This window comes from Castor canadensis, chromosome 12 (genome assembly GCF_047511655.1).
Source record: "Castor canadensis chromosome 12, mCasCan1.hap1v2, whole genome shotgun sequence".
Classification (NCBI taxonomy): Eukaryota; Metazoa; Chordata; class Mammalia; order Rodentia; family Castoridae; genus Castor; species Castor canadensis.
In genome coordinates this window covers 123,594,736-123,615,621 of record NC_133397.1, presented here as the reverse complement: position 1 = coordinate 123,615,621, position 20,886 = coordinate 123,594,736, and the positions used below count along the sequence as shown (strand labels likewise).

Below are 20,886 nucleotides of genomic sequence, written 5' to 3'. Positions count from 1 at the left end.
AACCTAGAAGGTAACACCCACGCACAGGAAATCAATGTGAGTCAATACCCTGTATAGCTGTCCTTATCTCAACCAGCAAAACCCCTTGTCCCTTCCTGTTATTGCTTATACTCTCTCTACAACAAAATTAGAAATAAGGGCAAAATAGTTTCTGCTGGGTATTGAGGGGGTGGGGGGGAGAGGGAGGGGGAGGAGTGGGTGGTAAGGGAGGGGTTGGGGGCAGGGGGGAGAAATGAACCAAGCCTTGTATGCACATATGAATAATAAAAGAAAGAAAAAAAAAGATTGGTTGTTAATCTGAAATTCAAGTTTACCATGAGAATTTACAGGATAACCCTGTATTTTCAAACCTATCAACACTCTCTAAACAAATTCAGTTAAATGCAAAAAAACTCTTTTATTTTGTAAAATATAATCTGAATGGGTGACTTTTGTTTGTTTTTGAATCTTGTGAAGCTTTTAATCTTTATAGTTTGCATTCTTTTGCAAAAGAAGATTTCCAGGGCCAGGAAAAAATAGTGTATCTGAAAATTTCCAACACTCCACTTTCAGGCCATGAGTAATGACAAGCAGCCTGGGGGAAAAACAGACTGTATGACACAAGTCTTGACCTGTGGCCACTGCTTATTCAACACTAGTAAATTTCTAAATTCGTTTTAAAAGGAGGGAAGAGGAGAGGAGAGAACAGTCACTATCACTTTAATCATTCTCATCTCAGTGAACAGAAGCCCTCTCCGCAGGATTTTGAAGAGAACTTTAAGTAAAAGTGAGGCTGTCCTAAAGCTGCCTGGAACAGGAACTCCTTAAACCAAGTCAGCTCATCTTTGGCCTTTGGTTCAAAGCCTCACGTGGGAGGCTCACATAGACTTTTTATCTTATTTTTGCACACTAATAGTATAAAAAGTCGACAAAACAAATACTTAGAATACATTATCAAAATCTTACATATGGAAACACAGTTAGGAAGCTGAAGGAAGGAAGGACTGGAAAGACAGAACAGAGATGCCAGCTCCCCCAAGCCACCCTCTCCCGCCTATCATTCCCTCCAGCTGTTCTCCTTCTTATCGCTCCCTCCCAGAAGATCACCTCCACCAGCTCTTTCCTGGCCAGCTACTTCTCAGTTGTCACTTAAATCAAAGTTATTAAAATGTTCAGCAGAGCCTGACCTCTGAGAAGCCCATGCAATTTACCTGGCTTCCACTCACACGCCTCTAAGTCAGCAGATCTCACTCGTTTTGCTTTCAGGACCCCTGCACAACTCCCAAAATTTTGCCAGAGAGCTGTTTGTTTATTGGGTGATATCTGTCAATATTTTTACATCGATAAATTAAAACAGAAATATGTAAATACTTACTCATAAAATCATGTATCATGGAGAATATTAAGTTTATTACACATTCACATAAATGCTTCTTACTATTTCTTTTTTTTTTTTCTTGACAGGACTGGGGTTTGAACTCAAGACCCCACCCTTGCGAAGCCGGCACTCTACCACTGTGGACCGTGGGTCCTTTGTGGATAGGGTTTTGCAAACTATTTTCCCAGACTGGCCTTAAACTGCAGTCATCCTGATCTTAGCCTCCTGAGTAGGGAGGATTAGAGGCGGGAGCCACCAGCGCCAGCTTACTATTTCTTTTATAACTGTTTTTCAAAATTAAAAATCTAGTGAATATCCTAGCTACTCAGGAGGTAGAGATCAGGAGGATCATGGTTCAATGCCAGCTCGGGCAAATAGTTCATGAGACCCTATCTCAAAAAACCCATCACAAAAAAAGGCTGGTGGAGTGGCTCAAGGTGTAGGCCCTGAGTTCAAATCCCAGTACCACAAAAAAAAAAAAGGAGTGAAAAGAGTATTTCAAAGGTCAAAATTAGAACAACTTAATTTAATAACTGACTTTATACTCAATTCAAGAACCAGGTAATTCTAGCTACTGAGATAAGAAGGATCATGGTTCAAAGCCAGCCCAAGGCAAATAGTGCGTGAGAACCTATCTCAAAAAAAAACACATCACAAAAAAAGGTCTGGTGGAGTGGCTCAAAGCCCTGAGTTCAAGTCCCAGTACCACAAAAAAAAAATTACAAAAAAAGTGTTCCAATGGCCTGAGCAAAGGAGTTGAGTTTATGGAAAGCACCTAGAAAAAGCAAAAATTAAAACAAGAACCAGACTGGTCATTTCCAGTTACCGTGAAAAGGGAGAAACCTAACAGAAAAACAATTAATTGGTTAGTAAGGACGTACTTCAGGCTGCCTGTTTTGTGGAAGGATTAAGGCAGAGAGAACTCCATTATAATATCAACTGGAACTGGCTTGTTGGAGAAATTAGGCTGTTTTTAATCCTGATGTTTCTGAAGGTCACATAAATAGCTTAGTGCAGTTTGGTGAGGTAGAATGTTGGCATTAGTGACTCCATTTTGATTTTTAGCCTGGTCTGTACAAGAGCTAAGTCGAAAACAATGGCCTCTTGTCGTTTTTACATAATGGTATCATTGTTTAAAATCTTACAGATCTCAGGCTGGCTGCGTGGCTCAAATGGCAGAGTGCAAGGCCATTAGTTCAAGTCCCCAACCCCTAAAAAAGAAAAAGCCACACCTTAAACATCTTCTAGCCTGGGACAGGGAGTTTCACATAGGTATTCTCTTTTCTGCACCCAGGCAACAGATAAACCAGAGGCTGAGAATTTCACAGGGACAGATCAAAGACTAAGACTTTCACACAGGTAATTTAATTTAATAAAATAAAGACCCAGGCCTGGAAGTACAGATGGTCCTGGGGCTGAGAGGTCCTCACTAAATATTCCAGCCCAGAAAGCTGGTGTGGGAGTTCCACCTTTAGAGACAACCTGCTTTCAGTCTGTTTTCAGGGTACTGCTTTCCTAACAAACTTTACTCTCACTTTCACGATTTTCATGTCTTGCCTGAATTCTCCTCTCACAGGAACAAGTACTGAGATATACACCAGCACTAAACATTCCAGTAACCCGTCCATATTCAGTCTACTATGAAGTCATACAACACAGCAGACAGCCACTGGGAAATTGCACTGTATATTCATGAGACAAGAATGAATAAGGCAAACGAAGTATAACAAGAATAATAGGTCAGGTGCCAGTGGCTCAAGTCTATAATCCCAGCTACTCAGGAGGCAGCTATCAGGAGGCTCTCAGTTGGAGGCCAGCTTGAACAAATAGTTCTCAAGACCCTATCTCAAAAAACCCAACACAAAAATAGACTGGTGGAGTGGCTCAAGTGGTAGAATGCCTGCCTGAGGCCCTGAGTTCAAACCTCAGTCCCACCAAAAAAAAAAAGAAGAAGAATTACCAACTATTAAGCACCCATTTTGAACAAAGCACGTATATTATCTAACCTGTACTAGGTATTCTGGAAAGGCATTATTTTCAGACAGTCTACAGCCAGCCAAGAATACTAAGAATATGTGTGTCCAGCTAAACTGGCCAAGATCAAAAGAGGGAAGTGGCAGACAACATTCTATCTAAGCCAGAACTGCTGACTCCACTGACACCCACTGCCACATCTGAATGAATTCTGATGGGTCAAACATCAACTCCCCTTTTCTGTTGTACACAGCATTTTATAAAAGATTACCTTCAAGTACAACATCTCCCGTTGATTAGACCCCGCCTCAACTCAAATCCAAACATCCACTGAAAATGAACCCATTCTCTTTTTTTTTTCTTTTGGTGGCACTGGGATTTGAACTCAGGACCTCAGGCTTGCTAGACAGGCACTCTACCAGCTACTCCACTAGCCCTTTTTTTTGTGTTGAGTTTTTTTTAAAAAGGGTCTTGCAAACTCTTTGCTGGGGCTGTGTTCAAACTGCAATCCTCCTGATCTCTGACTCCTGAATAGCTAGGATCACAGACGTGAGCCACCAGCACCTGGCATGAACTCATTCTTGAAAGACGGCACTGATCACTGACCTAACTCCATCTTGTTCCTTTCTGGCTCTATTTTTCCCTCTTCAATTCCTTCCTCTTGAGTCTTTCTGTTTTGCAGTCACCTTGGATTCCAAGAAGGATAGGACTGATGGAAAAAATCTTCCTGCTGAGGGACCAAAACTTAGCTCAAGCAACAGTGAGCCTGCAGGACAGATCACCCCAAATAGGGCCACCCCCTGGAGCTGGAGTAATCCCAGCACCCTAGAGCAGGAGCAATCATCCCAGGGGAGCCAGACTGCTCTCCTCAAGTGATGATGGTGATAACTTTGTCCCCTCAAAGGACCACAACTGAGATAATAATCCATCAGGCCACTGGTCTGACCAAAATCACGTGCTCTGTCAGCTCTCCATTTTTCAAACCCCTCCTTTGACTCCCTTTTCTACAAACCTCGAAGTTCCCGTAAGCCCCTTGAAGATGATATTGAGGTCACTCAACCCTTTATTTTCTGGCTGCAGTGGGGTTTGAATTCAGGTGCTGTATCATTTGAGCCACTCCGAAGCCCCACTTTCTTACTTGGAACACAGTGTGACCAAGACCGACTACCTATGCATGCTTCCTGCCCCTTCCCTGAAAAGTCCAGAAGCTCACGCCAGAGCTCTAAAGATGGACTTCGGGTCCCTGAACTCCTTTGCTCTTCCTGATGCAGGCCAAATTCAATTATATCTCTCTTCTTAGCCTCTTACCACTCCTCCTCCCTCCCTCTCTCTCTCTCTCTCTCTCTGTAGTACTGGGGCTTGAACTCAGGGCCTACACCTTGAGCCACTCCACCAGCCCTTTTTTTGTGATGGGTTTTTTTCGAGATAGATCCCGTGAACTATTTGCCTGGGCTGGCTTTGAACCTTTTGCCTGGGCTGGCTTTGAACCTTGATTCTTCTGATCTCTGCGACCTGAGCAGCTAGGATTACAGGCGTGAGCCACCAGTGCCCAGCTACTACTCCTCTCTTTAATTGACACATTTGGGCAGGTGGCCAAACCTAGTCATTTCAGACTCTTGAACTCTGGACTTTTGCCCTAAAACTCAAGTAACCTGTTCACTAACTCGGTATTTTACCTGTTCTCTCAGGACACGGAGTTGTCCTCAGCATTCAATTAATGCTAACAACATTCTTCACATTGTTTTACCCACCACTTCAAGGCCACGTCACATTTTTTTCCTCTGAACATCTATAAATTACTCAACATCATGTGATTTCCCTATAACAGATCCTGGAGACTATCTGCCACTTCATCCCCGGCCCTTGCTAAAGCCGTCCATATAGTGCTGACTGACATTACTGTTGAAACCCAGTTTTGAATTATTTAGATAAAATTAATCTCTTCAGAATATTTTCTTTTTAGCCAGGTGTGGTGGCCAACACCTGTAATCCCAGCTCCTGGGAGGCAGAGGCAGAAGGATCACAAGTTCAAACCAGCCTAGGCTAAATATATACAGCAAATTGAAGTTTTGAGGCTCTGTCTCAAAAGACCAAGCATTGGGGATGCAGCAAAATGGTAGACTTCTTGCCTAGCATGGTCAAGGCCCTGAGCTCAGGGGCAAAAAAGGTTTTTCTCTGTAATGGGATTTTTTAAACTCTAAAGCCACTTGGAGATTACCTAAATTCATAAAATCCTACTCTACTCCAACATAAATGCAAAGTAGACAGCTCTAGGGTGGTGTAGGACATTATCTTCTATTAATTCTTTTCAAGTGAGATACTTCTTGGTCCTATCGGACTGTCCTGTGCACCGCAGAGTATAAAAACATCCTGCACCCCAGCATGAAATACCAAAGGCCCTCCTCTCCACTGTAATGATTTCTTAAAAACCCACACACATTCCCAAAGTTGTGACAGAAGCGTGGAGAAAATAAATAAAAGCCTGAATCCACTGTCTTTGATTAGACAGATGACTCTGGGAGCCAATGGAATGAAGATTTTGAAGAAAATAAATATTATCCAGAGGGGAAATACCTAGAACACTACTCTTTTCTAGTACAAACAGTACTGCTGCCGTTGGTGGCACACCTGTAATCCTAGCTACTTGGGAGGCTGAGATTGGGAGGATCACAGCTCAAGGGCAGCTTGGGTAAATAGTTCATGAGACGCCATCCCAAAATAACCAGAGAAAAACACACTAGAGATGTGGCTCAAGCAGTAGAATGCCTCCTTTGCAAGCTCAAAGCCTGAATTCAAACCCCATTCCCATTCCCCCCCCCAAAAAATGACCTTATGAAGCCAGGTGTGGTAACTCACACCTGTAATCTCAGCATTCAGGGGATGGAGGCAAGAGGATGGTGAGCTCAAGGCCAGTCTACACTACACAGCAAGTTCAAAACCTCAAAAAGCAAACCCAGATGAATTCCTGACCAAGTGCAAAAGATCATGCTTTCCAAAGTCAGCCCCACGTAGGCTGAAATCCCAGCTCTGCTCACTAATAGCTGGTTGACTTGAAGCAAGTTACCCCGATCCATTTTCCCCACTGGTATAAGGGAAACAGGGTTCCTGTGGTGTACAATTTCACGAGGAGGCATTTCACCACATTAGCGCCAGAGTGGTCTTGAAAACTTGTCTATGGCTCTGTCTTCAATATCTAACATGAGACATGAAAACCCACATCCCATTAGTCATCATCCCATCATTGATGACTCCACTTCTTCACTCCTGAACCCCGCCAGCCTCAGAACACTTCTCCCTGTCTCACATCAACTACTCAGTCAATACCCATGAACACAAGTCACACTCACCACGAGAAATCCCTGGAGTAAGGACTGTGTCATTATTTTTAATTCTCCTTTCTAGGAATTAAAAAGCAAAGTTAAATATAAGGTCTTTCCTTAATTAAGTGGTAGAAAGACAGAAAGTCCCTTGTGTTTTGTTTTACCCCCTTTAAAGCCATTTTGAATTTCAGTTCATTTTAAGGTCAGATTGTTTGACTATAATGAAAGCATAGCAGACATTTTTTTATTTTTTAATTGTGTAATTTTCTTTTGTGGCATTTTTAACTTAGTGCAAGACAATGTTAATGCTTTTTAATTATGTGCCACAGAGATGGAACTGCTGATCAAAGTAAATATTAAAGGGCTGACTCAACTTAACTAAATAGATAAGACCATCTTTGTTGATTACATCTAGATATGACATAAAGTCAAAAACTCTGATTATTACAACCCATGGCTACTATTATTTTCTGTCAGTTACAATTATATACATTAAAATTTCTACCATACCTGTTATTAAGCATATTAAAGCAAGCAAAAAGAAGAAACTCAAAAAATGAGGAAAAGAGTAATATAAAATTTAAATCTACTTATCAATAATCTAACTTTTTAATTACCAAATTGTAACAATGAAAGAATAGTATAATTCTATTACTGCAGAACTTCACTTTAGTAGCTCCCATATGACTTAGAAAAATGTCACTTAGCCAGGCACGGTGGCTCACACCTGCAATCCCAGTTACTTGGGAGGTGGAGATTGAGAAGAAGAAGGTTTGAGGCCAGCCTGAGCAAAAAGTTATCAAGACCCTATTTCAAAGAAAAAGCTGGCGTGATGGTGCACACCTATAATCCTAGTTACACGGGAGACGCAAGTATGGCCCAAGTTAGTCTGGCAAAAAACATGAGACCCTATCTAAAAAACAGCTAAAGCATAAAAGGGCTCACAGGTTTGGTTCAACTGGTAGAGTTCAAGCATGGACCCCCGGGTTCAAACCCCAGTACCACCTTGGGTAGGAGGGGAGTCATTTATAAGATAGCTCAGTTCTCATTTTGTTAAGGAAGAGCAGTGTGTGTGTATGTGTGTGTGTGTGGAGTAGTCTTAATACCAGAAAAAAAACATACATGGTCTCTATAGTAAGAATAAGAAGCAATAGATTTTATCAATCGATTAACAAGCCATTGGTTTCTTTTAGGCACAAAACATCACATGTCACGGTAGCATTTACCATCAAAGCTGGTAGATCGCCTAACCATTTCTAAAGCATCTTTTTTTCTACACTGAGTAAAGTTTAAAAGTTGTAGAATTTTAAATTCAACAAATGTTAAGGCACAGAGATAAATAAGTCTTGGCCCCAGACCTAGGGAGCTCCCAGTTTAGTGGAACAGACAGAAATCTAATTAATCAGTTTATTCATTTATTTATTTATTTACTTGCAATACTGGGATTTGAACTCAGGGTTGTGCACTTTCTAGGTAGGTGCTCTTCACTGCTTGAACCATGCCTCCAACCCTAATTAATCAGCGTAAGTGGTATGGATGCTTCCTGCTGTGGAGATTGTGTAAAAAGTGTAGAATGCATCTTGCATAAATCTTCACAGAGAAGGAAACACAGCTGGGAGTTCCCCACAGCTAGGAAAGAGAAGGACTTCCCAGACAGGAAAAGACAACAAACGCCATTGGCTTCACAGATATGAATGGGTGGTGACTCTAAAACACAAGTGGTTTATGGGTAATAGGATTTGGTTTGGGTTTTTTTTTGGAGGGGGGGCAGGACCTCCTACTTGCTAAGCAGGTGCTCTACCACGGCCCCAGATTTTTTCTTTTGAGGCCTCAAACTTGAGATCCCCCTGCTTTGGCCTCCCCAGTGCTGGGATTACAGCTACGTCTCACCATGCCTGGCTGCCCCCAGATCTTTTGTCGTTTGAAGTTCATCCTTTATCGAGCTGTCAGATCTACTTAGAAATTCAAACAAGACCACCCCACTCCCCAACTTGAAAATACTTTACAGTCCCCGACAGGCACTGGTGGTTCACACCTGTAACCCTAGCTACTTGGGAGGCTGAGATCAGAAGGACCACAGTTCGAGACCAGCCTGGGTAAATAGTTTACAAGACCTCATCTCCAAAATAACCACAAGAAAATAGACTGGATGCATGGTTCAAGTAGTAGTGTGCCTGCTTTACAAGTACAAAACCCTGAGTTCAAATTGCAGTCTACACCCCCCCCAAAAAAAAAGTTAAAAGTTCCAATAGCTTACCAAATTAAAACTTATTAAAATGGCAAAGTCCCCCCAAGGACTGGTCTCATTCACCTCTCCAAACTCATCTTTCCCTAGTTCTTAACCTCACACTTTATGGTCCAGCAACACTTAGTCACTTATCATCCAAGGCACACGATGTGCTGTCTCTTAGGTCCAAACCTCTCGAATGCCATCCCCTTTGCCTGGAATTCACAAACCTTTATCCATCCTTCCCTAGGGTGAAAAAGCCAAATGAATATTAACATAGTGACCTGCTTTAACTAAGCTCTTTCCAGAAATTGGTGTGACTGCCCACCCTTTCTGCTCCCCCACTCCTGTTCCCTGGTGGGAAGGTGCCCTCATATTAAGCCAAAGGCTTATTTCTATGAGAGAATATCAATATCAGCACTATTGGAGTAATATTAAGAACCTCAGCCCACAGTTAGGAGAAATGGAAGAAAACCAAAGTCAAGAACAACTCTCTCTCTCTCTCTCTCTCTCTCTCTCTCTTTCTCTCTCTCTCTCTCTCTCTCTCTCTCTCTCTCTCTCTTTGTGGGGGGTGGGGGATGGTGGTACCAGGGTTTGAACTCAGGTCCTCGCACTGGTAGGCAGGCACTCTACCACTTGAGCCACTGGGCCAGCCCAAGGACAATGTTCTCAAGCTTGGTCTTGCACAGCATCTCCAGGGTAGAATTAGCACCCAGGGTGGTATCAAGGGAATCAGGCAGAGGAGGTAGTAGACAGAGGTAGGAAAATATGAGGAAAGGAAACGAGAGTGAGAACTCCAAGGTGCCTGTCTGAGGCTAGCTCTGCATGAACCGAAAGCCAATCTGATAGGAAAGAATGTTTGCCACCATTCTCTGCACTACATGAACGTGCCTCAACAGTGGCCAGAATTAAGATGGCTTTCTTTTTAACAATGACAGCTGCAACTGTCTCAGATATTGTAGGGCATTCATCAGGGTCCATGCCCATTATCTCATAGGTTAAACCCATCAAAGTGCCCACCTGGTGCTTTGGCAGAAAAGCCAAGTATATTCTTGTACCCTTAACTTGTGACATTTCAAATAGTGCTCCCCTGTACAAGCAAGACCCATCTACTGTCTGTCCTTTTCTTCCTTGCTTCAGACTTTGAGATGCTATATGATTTATCTTTTTTTGGCGGGACTGGGGTTTGAACTCAGGGTTTCTCACTTGCAAAGCAAGCACCCTATCCCTTGAGCCACACCTTCAGCCCTGAAACACTGTATCATACATCCTTCCACATAAAAGGGATGAGTTAGCCAGGCTTTTACGGTCACATTTTCTTTTTTCTCTTTTTCTATTCATGTTCATTTCTTCTCATCTCCCTGGCACTTTTGCACCACAGCTGAAATCTTTCTTTCCTTTGTCCTTTTCTTTGTCAAATCTTATAGCATCCTCCAAGGAGCCAAAAAATAAAAAGGTTCTGAAGTCAGAAGTAATCAAACTTATTGAAAAAAGGTGGGAAAACATGGGCCAGTAGAGGAAAGTACAGAGAAGATTTTGTGAATGCTCAGAGCTTGCATCCTCCCACCTCAACACAACACACATTACACTCAGGCACACACATATTCACAGACTCACACCAGATTAGCAAATTAGATAGAACTTGTGTTAGGCGGGGTTGATTCCTTCAACCGGCCACTCCCACAAACCTGTTTATAACTACAACTAGTTCAAAGGAATGTTCCTTTTTCAGCATGAGGCCGACTTGCATGTGTGTGTGCATGTGTGTGTGTGTGCGTGTGTGTGCATGTGTGTGTGTGTGAAGGAGAGTGGGGTTTGAACTCAGGGCTTTGTACTTGCAAAGCAGACACTCCACACCTCCAGTGCATTTTGGAGATAAGGTTTCGTGACCTATTTGCCCAGGCTGGCCTCAAACTACGATCCTCCCAATCCCAAGCAGCTAGGATTATAGGTGTAAGCCACCAGCAACCAGCAAAGCCCAACTTCACACCTGTCTTCTTGCCACGTCCCTTAATAGTTCCCTCTACCTCTTCTCTCCACCCTTGTGTAAACTAAAACCCCAAACTAAACTGTTTAAAACTCCTCAAGTGTCCTGGCTCCCCTTCTTGAGATGACCTCCCCTCCCCAAGCCCCACATGGAATGCTGCTGAACCCAGGAGTCAGCCTCCAATTTGCAGGTCATGTCCTCTACAGAGCCTTATGTGAAAATCCCAGTACAATCAGTCACTCCTTCCTCTATTGTCCATTTACTCTGTCCTCTCAACTGTGTTGTTTTACCTCCTGTTTGCTATGTCTGCCTCCTCGCCTTATCTTCTAAAACAGATTTTGATATTGCCTTCATTTGCCTTGGCACTGACACAGTGTCCAGCATACAGTAAGCACTTAAATATCTGCTACAAACATGAGTGAATGAGAAAACAGAATATCCTTTACCAAAGCAATACATATATGATTAAAGAAAGAGAGAGAGAGAGAGAGAGAGAGAGAGAGAGAGAGAAATTGTGCATCACCAGTATGAACCTCATGGTTCCCACCAGCACCTATCTAGTCCCAAATTTGGAGGCCTGGCTAAAGAATACCTGATGAGGATAAAAGGAAGAAGAAACAGAAGCGAGTGCTATTGTGGGAAATAAATCAGCCAGTTCTATTCCTAACAGGAATAATTGAGGTGGCCTAAGACTATGATACAGTGCCTGGTCACATCAGCACATGTGACTTGTGGTAGTGGCTGACTGGGTAATTCTGATGCAGGCAGGCCACAGACAACTTTGAAAAACTGTACTCATTAGCCAGGTTTTTTCAGTAGGTTGGGGTGGAGGTGGCGGTACTGGGGTTTGAACTCAGGGCCCTGCACTCACTAGGCAGGCTCACTGCCAATTCTCAGTTGCTAATGTATTTCTCACCACAGCGTTTGGTACAGTTGGTCATGCCCATGTCCACAGCTACTTCCAGCTTACTACTCTCCTTTTCTTCCTGCTTTACCAACCACTCCACACCAATTTCGTTTTTTTAATTTGTTACCAGTTTTTGTCCCCAAATTGGATCCTTGTTCCCTCTCAGAATTATGAAACCAATAACAAGACTGAACACCAACTGAGCAGTGAAGAAGACTTATTCTTGGTTAAGAATAGAAATGATAGCACACACCTGTAATCCTAGCTACAAGGGAGACAGAAATCAGGAGGATCACAGTTCAAAGCCAGCCTAGGCAAATTGTTTTGCTAGATCCTATTGTGGGTTTAACACAAAAAGGGCTGGTGGAGTGACTCAAGTAGTAGAGTGCCTGCCTAGCAAATGTGAGGCCCTGAGTTCAAACCCTAGTACCAACAAGAGAGAGAGAGAGAAATGAGGCAAGGGCATGGCTAATAAAGAGGGGGTAAACTTTTCATGTCTTTCTAGGGATGGATGGGGATTTTCCAGGAATTGGGGTACCACCTCTTTTTGCTCACTTTATGGTTCTTTCTGGTTGTTGTCATGGCAACTATCAACTGTTCCCAGCACTGAGGCATTTACCAGAAAGATGGTTATAATGAAGTTAGAGGTGGTCTGGCAGCCATCTTAGTTCCAACCAGTTTTGCCTAGGCCACCTGAAGAGGAACTTCTAGCCTACAGGTATCTAGTATCAAAGATAAACAAAATTGGGGTAGGGTAGAAATTCAGCTAGGTCACCTAGGCAGTATCTGGTAACAAATCCAACTGTTCTTCCAAACCCAGAAACATTATGGTGTCCTAAGACTCACTTCAGACCTCAAAAACATCTCCTCCATTCATTGGGCTCACTCCTCAGTGCAACAATTCCAGTTTAAATCTCCCAGAAACATGTATCTAACAGATACCTCCACTTGGACATTTTAATAGTATCTACAATTTAATGTGTCCACCCTTCAAACCTGTTCCTCTTCCCCTTTCTCACTCCTGTGGATGTTTCCTCTTCCAGCTTCTCCTAGATCCTCAGAACCTTGAGAAGGATTCATCTTTTTTTTTTTTGACTGTCCAAAATTGTTCATTAGGTATGAATTTTACAAACATTATTTTTATTAGCAGTAATGGTGGAGCTGGAGAGTATTGCACCTTCTCCAGTTGTACGGTGGGACCACCAACAGTGTGTGGAACTTGTGGCCCTTTCCAAGGCCACAACTCTTGCAACCTGCAGGTGTCAGCTCTCACACATCTCCCTGTGCTTGTGGACTGGTTTGGTTATCCACTGGGTGTCCGGATTTCTTCTGCTAGCCTTATGGAATGGATCAATAGCGATGACCCTGAAGAATCTGTATGTGGAATCTTCACCAACTCAGTAAGAATTCAGGATTCTCAGAGCCCCACAGTGATGTCCAGCTTGCTCCTTGACCACAGACTGAAGGCTTTGTGCAAACTTCAGCTGGTAGACACCATGATGGATAGACTTGCCATAAGTTGCACCCTTAGGAACTGGGCATTTGTGGCCACCACAGCACACACGAATCCTGTATGTGACATGACCTTGCTTGGCTTTGTCAGGCCGGTGGGGCAGGGAGCGCTGTGCAGAGCCCAGAGCTGGCAGGACCGCCTGCAGTGCACCCTCAGCAGAAAGCGCAGCGTGTCCATCTGCTTCTTCCTCCACAGCTCCTGGATGTACTTGTATTCCCCATCTCGGCTTACCTGATGGCTGCCGCCAGAAAGCAATGATTCATCTTTCATTGCACTTTTTTAAAAAACTCTCCCCAAATTCAGTGCCTTAGCAAACCTGTTTAGCTCCATGTGCCTTTAAAATAGGTCCACGTGTTAGGTTTACAGGCGTGAGCCACCAGCGCCTGGCTGTGACCAATGTTAATATGAAGATTCCCAACTATAAATACATCTTGGATTACTTCTCCATTTTTTTTTGTTTGTTTGTTTGCATTACTGGAATTTACTTCTCCATTTTTTGGTTCTTGAAAATACTTTTTTCAATCTAGTATTTCTGTTGATTGAGGTTTATACAGCTTTAGTTCCATGTAGAATAAAGTTCTCCCTTGTCAGTATACACATGCACAATCACGGCACAGAGCATGTCTAACACCCCAGAAAAGATCCTTCCTGACCCTTTGCAGTCAACTCTTGCCTTACCACAACCCCAGGAAGCATTTATGTTAGCCCAAGTTCATGGTCTGGGAAAGAAAGAAAAGCAGAGAGTGGGAGCAGGGGGTGGGGGGAGAGTTGTCCCAAATAATGTATGCACATATGAATAAATAAATAAGCAATTAAAAAAAGGAGGGAGCAAATTCTCTCTCTCTTACTCTCAACTTCTCTGGGGTACTGGAACTTATCTCCCAACCCTCAGGTATTAGCTGGGGGTTCTTGTGACCAAAGTAGTTTTTTTGAACCACTGTTGCTGGGGATGTGGCATAAGTGGTAGTGTACCTGCCAAGCAAGCATGAAGCCCTGAGTTCAAATCTCAGTTGTACAAAAAAAAAAATCAGAGCCCACCATGGCACATCATCTGAAGTCAAATATTGCCTCAGGTCTAAGTCTTTCTACCTCTTTGGACAATGGAGTTTGCTTTGTGTGAGATGCCAAGACCAGGGGTGAAGAAGAAAGACTGAAGTAGCAGAAGATGCACATGGGTAAGCTCATGTTCACAGGCTTGTCTACGAGGGTTATGGGGATATACTATACCTTCAACAATTTACCATCAGGAGGGCCGTTTCTATGCACTGATCAGTTCTGCCTTCCTTCCTCCCTTATCTACTGCCCTTGTGATTAAAAGGAGCCCAGCTTGCTTCAGTTATTCCTAAAAGACAGTACAGAGCAGTTCACAGGTTTAAGTATATTTAAGCTTTTCAACCAGAGCCCACATAACTGTTGCTCTGATTTTCAGAAAAAACAGCAAATATTCTAGAACCTGCAAGCTTGACGGTGATCCCTTAAAAAAGCCCTGGAATAGATAAGCTAAAAGATGTTTAGAAGAAAAGCAAACAGTATTCACTAGGAATTTAGTTCATAAATAGTTACTCTAGGTTAACTTCCTTTATATTTATCAGACTGGCTATCAGCCATTGAAATAACTCTCCAACAACATATATTAAATTTGATGTGTTTTTTTTTTAATTCCTGGTTGTATGTTGAGATTAACTGATTGTGACACTCCCTATCCATACCTCTGCTTTTCAGTACCACTTTCTTGCTCTTAGCCAAGTGTTCTATGAGAATAAAGCATCTTATTTTTTATTTTATTTATTTATTTATTTATTGGTGGGACTGGGGTTTGAACTCAGGGCTTCCCACTTGCAAAGCAGGCACTCTACCATTTGAGCCATTTTTGCTCTAGCTATTTTGGAGATGGGGTTCTCTCAAACTATTTGACTGGGCTGGCCTCAAACCATCCTCAGCCTCCCAAGTAGCTAGGATTAGAGGCATGAGCCACCGGTGCCCAGCTTTTCTTTTTCCCACTATGGGGCTTGAACTATGGGCCTCCAAGCACTCTACCACTTGAGCCACACCCCTGCTCCTTTTGCTTTTTTTAGTTTGTTTTTCATATAGGGTCTCAAGCTAACCTTGAACACCATCCTCCTACCGTCACCTTTCTCCCTTCACCTTTTTGCCTCCTCCTCCCGGTAGCTACATCACAGACTTACATCACCATGCTCAGGTCGTTTTTGAAATAGGGCCTCCTTAACATTAGTCCAGACTGACCTTGCACTAGGATTCTCCTATGTCCACCTCCTGAGTAGCTGAGATCACAGCTGAAGCATCTGTTTTTCAATTAGAACTTATAACTATAGCTGTAATGATGTGAGGCACCTGGAAATGATAAATTATCTGACAGAGTCTGAGGTCTCACCTTCAGGCTAAGCGTTACCTATTACTGACTCAAGCCTGCTGGATTCACGCTTATTTGGGGAATTACACATGAAGGTCCCACAAAACTCTCCTTGTGTGAGTTGCTGCAGGATCTCCTGACAGAGAACTTATCCTAAAAGAATCAGGTACAGTGAGCTGATTCAGTATCAAAGCCTTGGTGGGAAAGGAAAAACGGTTCTGAACAGTGTTTGTCAATAATAAACTAATATTTATTTCTAAAAACAGACCCCAAGCATTTACGCTGGGGAAGAGGGAAGTGATATAAGTAAAACCAAAAAGTGAGCTGTGTATTAGTTATCTACTGTTACATAAAAGTCAGCACACGTTTGCTGACTGCAAACAACACACATTTAGTTGTTGTCATAGGATCTGGGCATGGTTCTGCTTCAAGGTCTCTCATGGGGCTGCCATCAAGGTGTTCTTCAGGCCTAGGATCTGGTCTGAGAGCAATCTGCTTCCAAGTTCATATGGTTGCTAGCAGGCTACAGTTTCCTTATGTCCTGTTGGACTGAGAGTCTCTGTTCCATGCTGGCTGACAGCAGGCAGCCACTCTCGGCTACTTTTGACCAGGCCTCCCCAGCATGGCTTCATGTATGCAAGCCTAGCAGACAGTCAAGAGAGTCTGCTAGCAGCTCACTCAAGGCCACCAATGGAAGTGCTTCCTGGGTCTACCACCCAGACACTCAGAGGACAGAGAAGTTGTGCTACAAGGGCACCCACTACTGCTCGAGCTGGAGGCAGACCTTAGTGTCATCCATGACAGGCTGGGTTTGCAAGCACGTAAAATGCAAGAGTTACAGGGAGATGAAGCCTTCCACTGAGATTTCAAATGAAGGCCTAGGAGGCCAGCTGATATGTGGCAGGATTGGATTCACTGCACTGAGACCCTGAGAGGGCTTTGTGGCAAGCTGTGAGGATGAATCCTAAGCTGCAATGGTGACCCAAGAATATTGGAGATGCCAGGAGCATGGAACATCTGTGGAGAAAAATAATAGAAAATGAGGGAACCAGCCCAAGACAGCCACATGAGCTGCAGATGGCAACATGTCTGCCCAAGCCCATTGGTGCCCACAGGTTGCCACATGCCCTGGATGTCAGACACAGAACTACAGGATTTAATGTTTGTCCTGCTAGGACTCAGTCTTAAATTGGTCCAATCTGTCCTTGCTACTCCCCTGTTGCTCCCTTCAGAATGGGGACAGTCACTCTGTGCCAGTGTCTAGTGGAAGTATGTAGTTTTCTTTTGGATTTTACAGGGATTTGCAGACAAGAGTTTGCCTTGAAATTCAGAGGAAATTTTGGATTTGGATTTCTGACCAATGTGGGAACTGTTAAAATTATTGGGGCTTGTGCAAATAGACTGGCTGCATTTTTCATTATGGGATGGATATGAGCGTTTGGGAGGGCAGGGGTGGAGTGTTATGATTTAAGGAGATGTGTTTGACAAGGTGTGGACCTGTGATAGTTAATCTTGATCATCAACTTGATGTGATTAAGAAAAATCAAGGAGATCAGTAAAGCACACCTCTGGGTGTGTCTGTGAGGGCATTTCCAGAATGATTTGACTATGAGAACTCTGACCTAATGAACAGATTCATCCTTGATGGGGCTCATAGTGTACTGCCATTATCGGGAGATGGTGAAAGGTAGGAGGTGGGGCCTAGTTGCAGAAAGTAGGTCAATAGGGCGTGTCCATGGGGACATGTCTTACTAGGCAGGCACTCTTACCGCTTGAGCCACTCTGCCAGTCTTGTCCAGGCTTTGTATCACCCTTTTTCTCTGTCTCCTGGCCACCATCCTGTGAGACACTCTGTTCTACTACATCCTACCTGCCATGATGGATTTACACCACTGAAATCATGAACCAAAATAAACAAGTCCTACCTTTGAGAGAGAGAGAGTCTGCTAGCAACATGGAAGTGACAGATACTATGAGATGCATTGTGGTAGTGGCATCCCATCACCTCTGCCATTTTCTTCCTTTCTTTCTCTCTTTCTTCCTTTTTCTGGTATTGGGGTTTGAATTCAGGACCTATACCTTGAGCCACTCCACCAGCCCTTTTCTGGGTGGGTTTTTTCAGGACAAGGCCTTGAGAACTGTTTGCCCAGGCTGGCTTTAAATCACAATCCTCTTGATCTCTGTCTCCTGAGTAGCTGGGATTACAGGTGTGAGCCACCAACTAGCACCCCGTTCCTCTGCCATTTTCTACTGGTTAGAAACTACTCACTCACACTCATGGTAAAGGGATTATACAAGTTGTGAAAACTGGGGGACCGGAACAGTTGGGGATCATTTTGAAGTTTCTCTGCTTCAAACTTGTTCGTCAAAAATTCCAGAAGTCACTGTGGTATCCTCAGTGTGGCTCTACTGTGTTGGTACAGCACCGTAAGAGAAAAGACAAGCAATTAATAGTGGGATCTTTCTGTGAGTCTGAGAGCACAGGGAACTTAGAGGAATTCAGGGGACAATGTGAGATTCAAGAATATAAAACAAACTTTATATTTTTTGTATTTGGACTGTTCTTTGGGGCCTAGAACCAGCCTTATAAGGGAAACACAAGTTTGAATTCAGTAAATGTAAATATCCACACGGTGGCAGTAGAAGCTAGGAAATTCTAAGTGGATCAAGCAGCTGAAGGTACAGAAGATCCAAGTTTATTTCCTACATGGAAATCCATGTTTTCCTTTGTCAGATCATTGGAAGGGGAGGGAGGTAACTAGTGCCTTTGAACCCACCCACTCCAAAGCACTGACCCTATAAAGCATCAATTCTGAAGAATCCTGATCCAGATTTAGCACTGTACTCCTCCAAGGTCTAAACAGCACTAAGGGTTGTGGTAAGGGGTAATGAAGCCTCCTGAAATAGATACTTATGAAGATTTCCATCAAATAGTAACAGCCAAACATGTCAGAACTACATTGATTAAAATAATCTCATACTTGTCTGGCATAAAGCCTGTCTAGTTCAAAGTTAATATTGCTGGAAAAATCCCAGGGTGAAGGAAATATCACATAAACACCTCCCAGAGTTGGTGCCCTTCTAAAAGAAGCTCCCGGGAGCTCCCTTATCCCTTCCAAGGTATAAGGACTCACAGAAAAGGAACCATCTGTGAAGCAGAAAATGAGCCTCTCCAGACTCTGAATCTACCAGAACCTTGATATTGGACTCCTAGCCTTCAGAGCTGTAAGAAGTAAATGTCTGTTGTTCACAACAAACCTGGTGTATGGTATCTTGTTATAACAGCATAAACAGACAGAGACGAGGGAGATGGAAGGGCGTGTGTGCATTAAGGAGCTTGCCAAGGTTTAGATCAGGACAAATGAAATTTAAGATGCCCAGAATGGTGAGGCATTTTAGATATAGAATCAGCAGAACTCAGTGATGAGTTGGATTGGAGTTAGCAAAGAGGAGAGAAGCAGAAAGAATATTTAGTCATACGTCTCTTGACCTTGTGACCTTGCTATGTTAGACTCTTTTTTTTTTTTTAATACTGGGGTTTGAACTCAGAGCCTACACCTTGAGCCATTCCACCAGCACTTTTTTGAAGGGTTTTTTCAAGATAGGATCTTGTGAACTATTTGCCTGAACTGGCTTTGAACCACGATACTCCTGGTCTCTGTCTCCTGAATAGCTAGGATTACAGGCATGGGCCATTGCAGCCTGGCTGTTTGACTCCTAAATGATTAATTCCCAATACTTTCAGTCTTCATTTAATTGGTTATAGCCAAAAATAATCAGGGTTGAGAATGCATGGTTTATTAGATTATGACAAACTCAGAGTATTTTCCTTCAATAATTACAGTACATTGAGTAAACATACCTGGTTCATATTCAGTTATAACTTCTTATTCAACAAAATTTTAAAAAGTAGTCACTGGAGATTTTTTTCCTTTTAAGTGGTAGTCACACTTTCCTTTGGATTATGTAGCTAAAAAACAAATACATTGAAATCATTTCCAGCATGTGTGCCCTGTATTCACTGTGGGCTAAGAGTGGATACTGGGTGCAGAACCTTGTGTAAGCAATTACTACAGGCCTGTCATTCATCACAATGGAAGAATGACAAAAAAGACATGTTTCCTGCCATAGATGGTCTTCCAATCAAGTTCTGACAACAAGAATAATAGGAAATAGAGCTAGTAGAATGGCTCAAGTGAAACTGAGTTCAAACCCCAGTACCAAAAAAAAAAGAATAGCAGCAAAAATTAGAAAGCAAAGTTAAATAGAAGTATGGCTCAGGTGCCTGCTTTGCAAATGTGAGGCCCTGAGTTCAAACCTCAGCCTCACCAAAAAAAAAGTTAAAAGTATTCATTTACAAGTAAAAGAAAGGGGACTAGGATGTAGCCCGGTGGTAGAGCACTTGACTAGCATGAAAGAGGCCCTGGGTTCGATCCCTGGCACCCAAAAAAGAAAAGACAGCAAGTTAAAGAAAGGATAGAATAGTTAATGCCTTGAAGAGTCCATTGAAAATGGACAGCCACAGCCTCCTCAAGCCACAGGCCTGGGCTAACCCAGAGGGACTCCCTCAGAAATCTCTAGACTGGAAACAGGTGCCGGTCTCTACAGTCATGCCATGCCAAACTCTAGAGGACACATGATAATGCACCCTAAGGTTCCATCACCAGCTGGGCACTGTGTTTCACTTGGGAGGCTGAGATCAGGGGGATCATGGTTTGAGACCAGCCTGGGCAAATGGTTGTAAGATCCCTGTCTCCAGAGCATAACCAGAGCAAAATGGATTAGAGACATGGTGGTACAGTGCCTGCTTTGCCATGTGAAGCTGAGTTAGCCCTAGTCCCCCAAAAAGCCCTCCATCGCCATACTTCTGCCACAGCTCCATGTTCTGAAGTTCAGCCAGCGTCCATCTGAGAAATCAGTTGCTCCCTCCTCCTTCTTGCAGGCTTACAAATCTCTTCTGTTATCGCAGGAGTGCGCGCATACACACACACACACACACACACACACCCTACACTTTAAGACAACTCTGCTCTCCTCCCAAGGCAGCTTCCACTTCCCACTAATTTTGTCTTTGACAAATCCCACCCCTCTGGTCTTGAGACCCTGGTGGCAGGTACAAGCTTAGTCAGCGGCTCTCTTTGGAGTTGGGGAGCCAAGCTCCTCTGAACCTCATGTGTACTGTAATAATCCGTATATACCTATTATACCTGGGATCCTGTTTCATTGACTT

The 20,886-nt window shown here is 43.2% G+C and overlaps 1 protein-coding gene and 1 pseudogene across 8 annotated transcripts in view; both read right to left on the bottom strand.

The window, feature by feature from the left end:
- Positions 1–20,886, bottom strand: part of Frrs1 (ferric chelate reductase 1) — a 97,387-nt gene that overhangs the window by 48,532 nt on the left and 27,969 nt on the right. Inside the window, exon 2 of one of the 8 annotated variants that reach the window (XM_074050924.1) lies at positions 19,519–19,626. The exons of 6 other annotated variants lie outside the window; for them this stretch is intronic. In XM_074050924.1, the coding sequence (XP_073907025.1) occupies positions 19,519–19,527 (9 nt within the window). In that variant the 5' untranslated portion in view covers positions 19,528–19,626. Of the gene's footprint in view, positions 1–14,512; positions 14,628–19,518; positions 19,627–20,886 lie in introns of all 8 variants that reach the window. One more of the 8 variants, XM_074050931.1, reaches the window with a different exon arrangement.
- On the bottom strand, positions 250–14,506 carry LOC141414957 (large ribosomal subunit protein eL15-like; annotated as a pseudogene).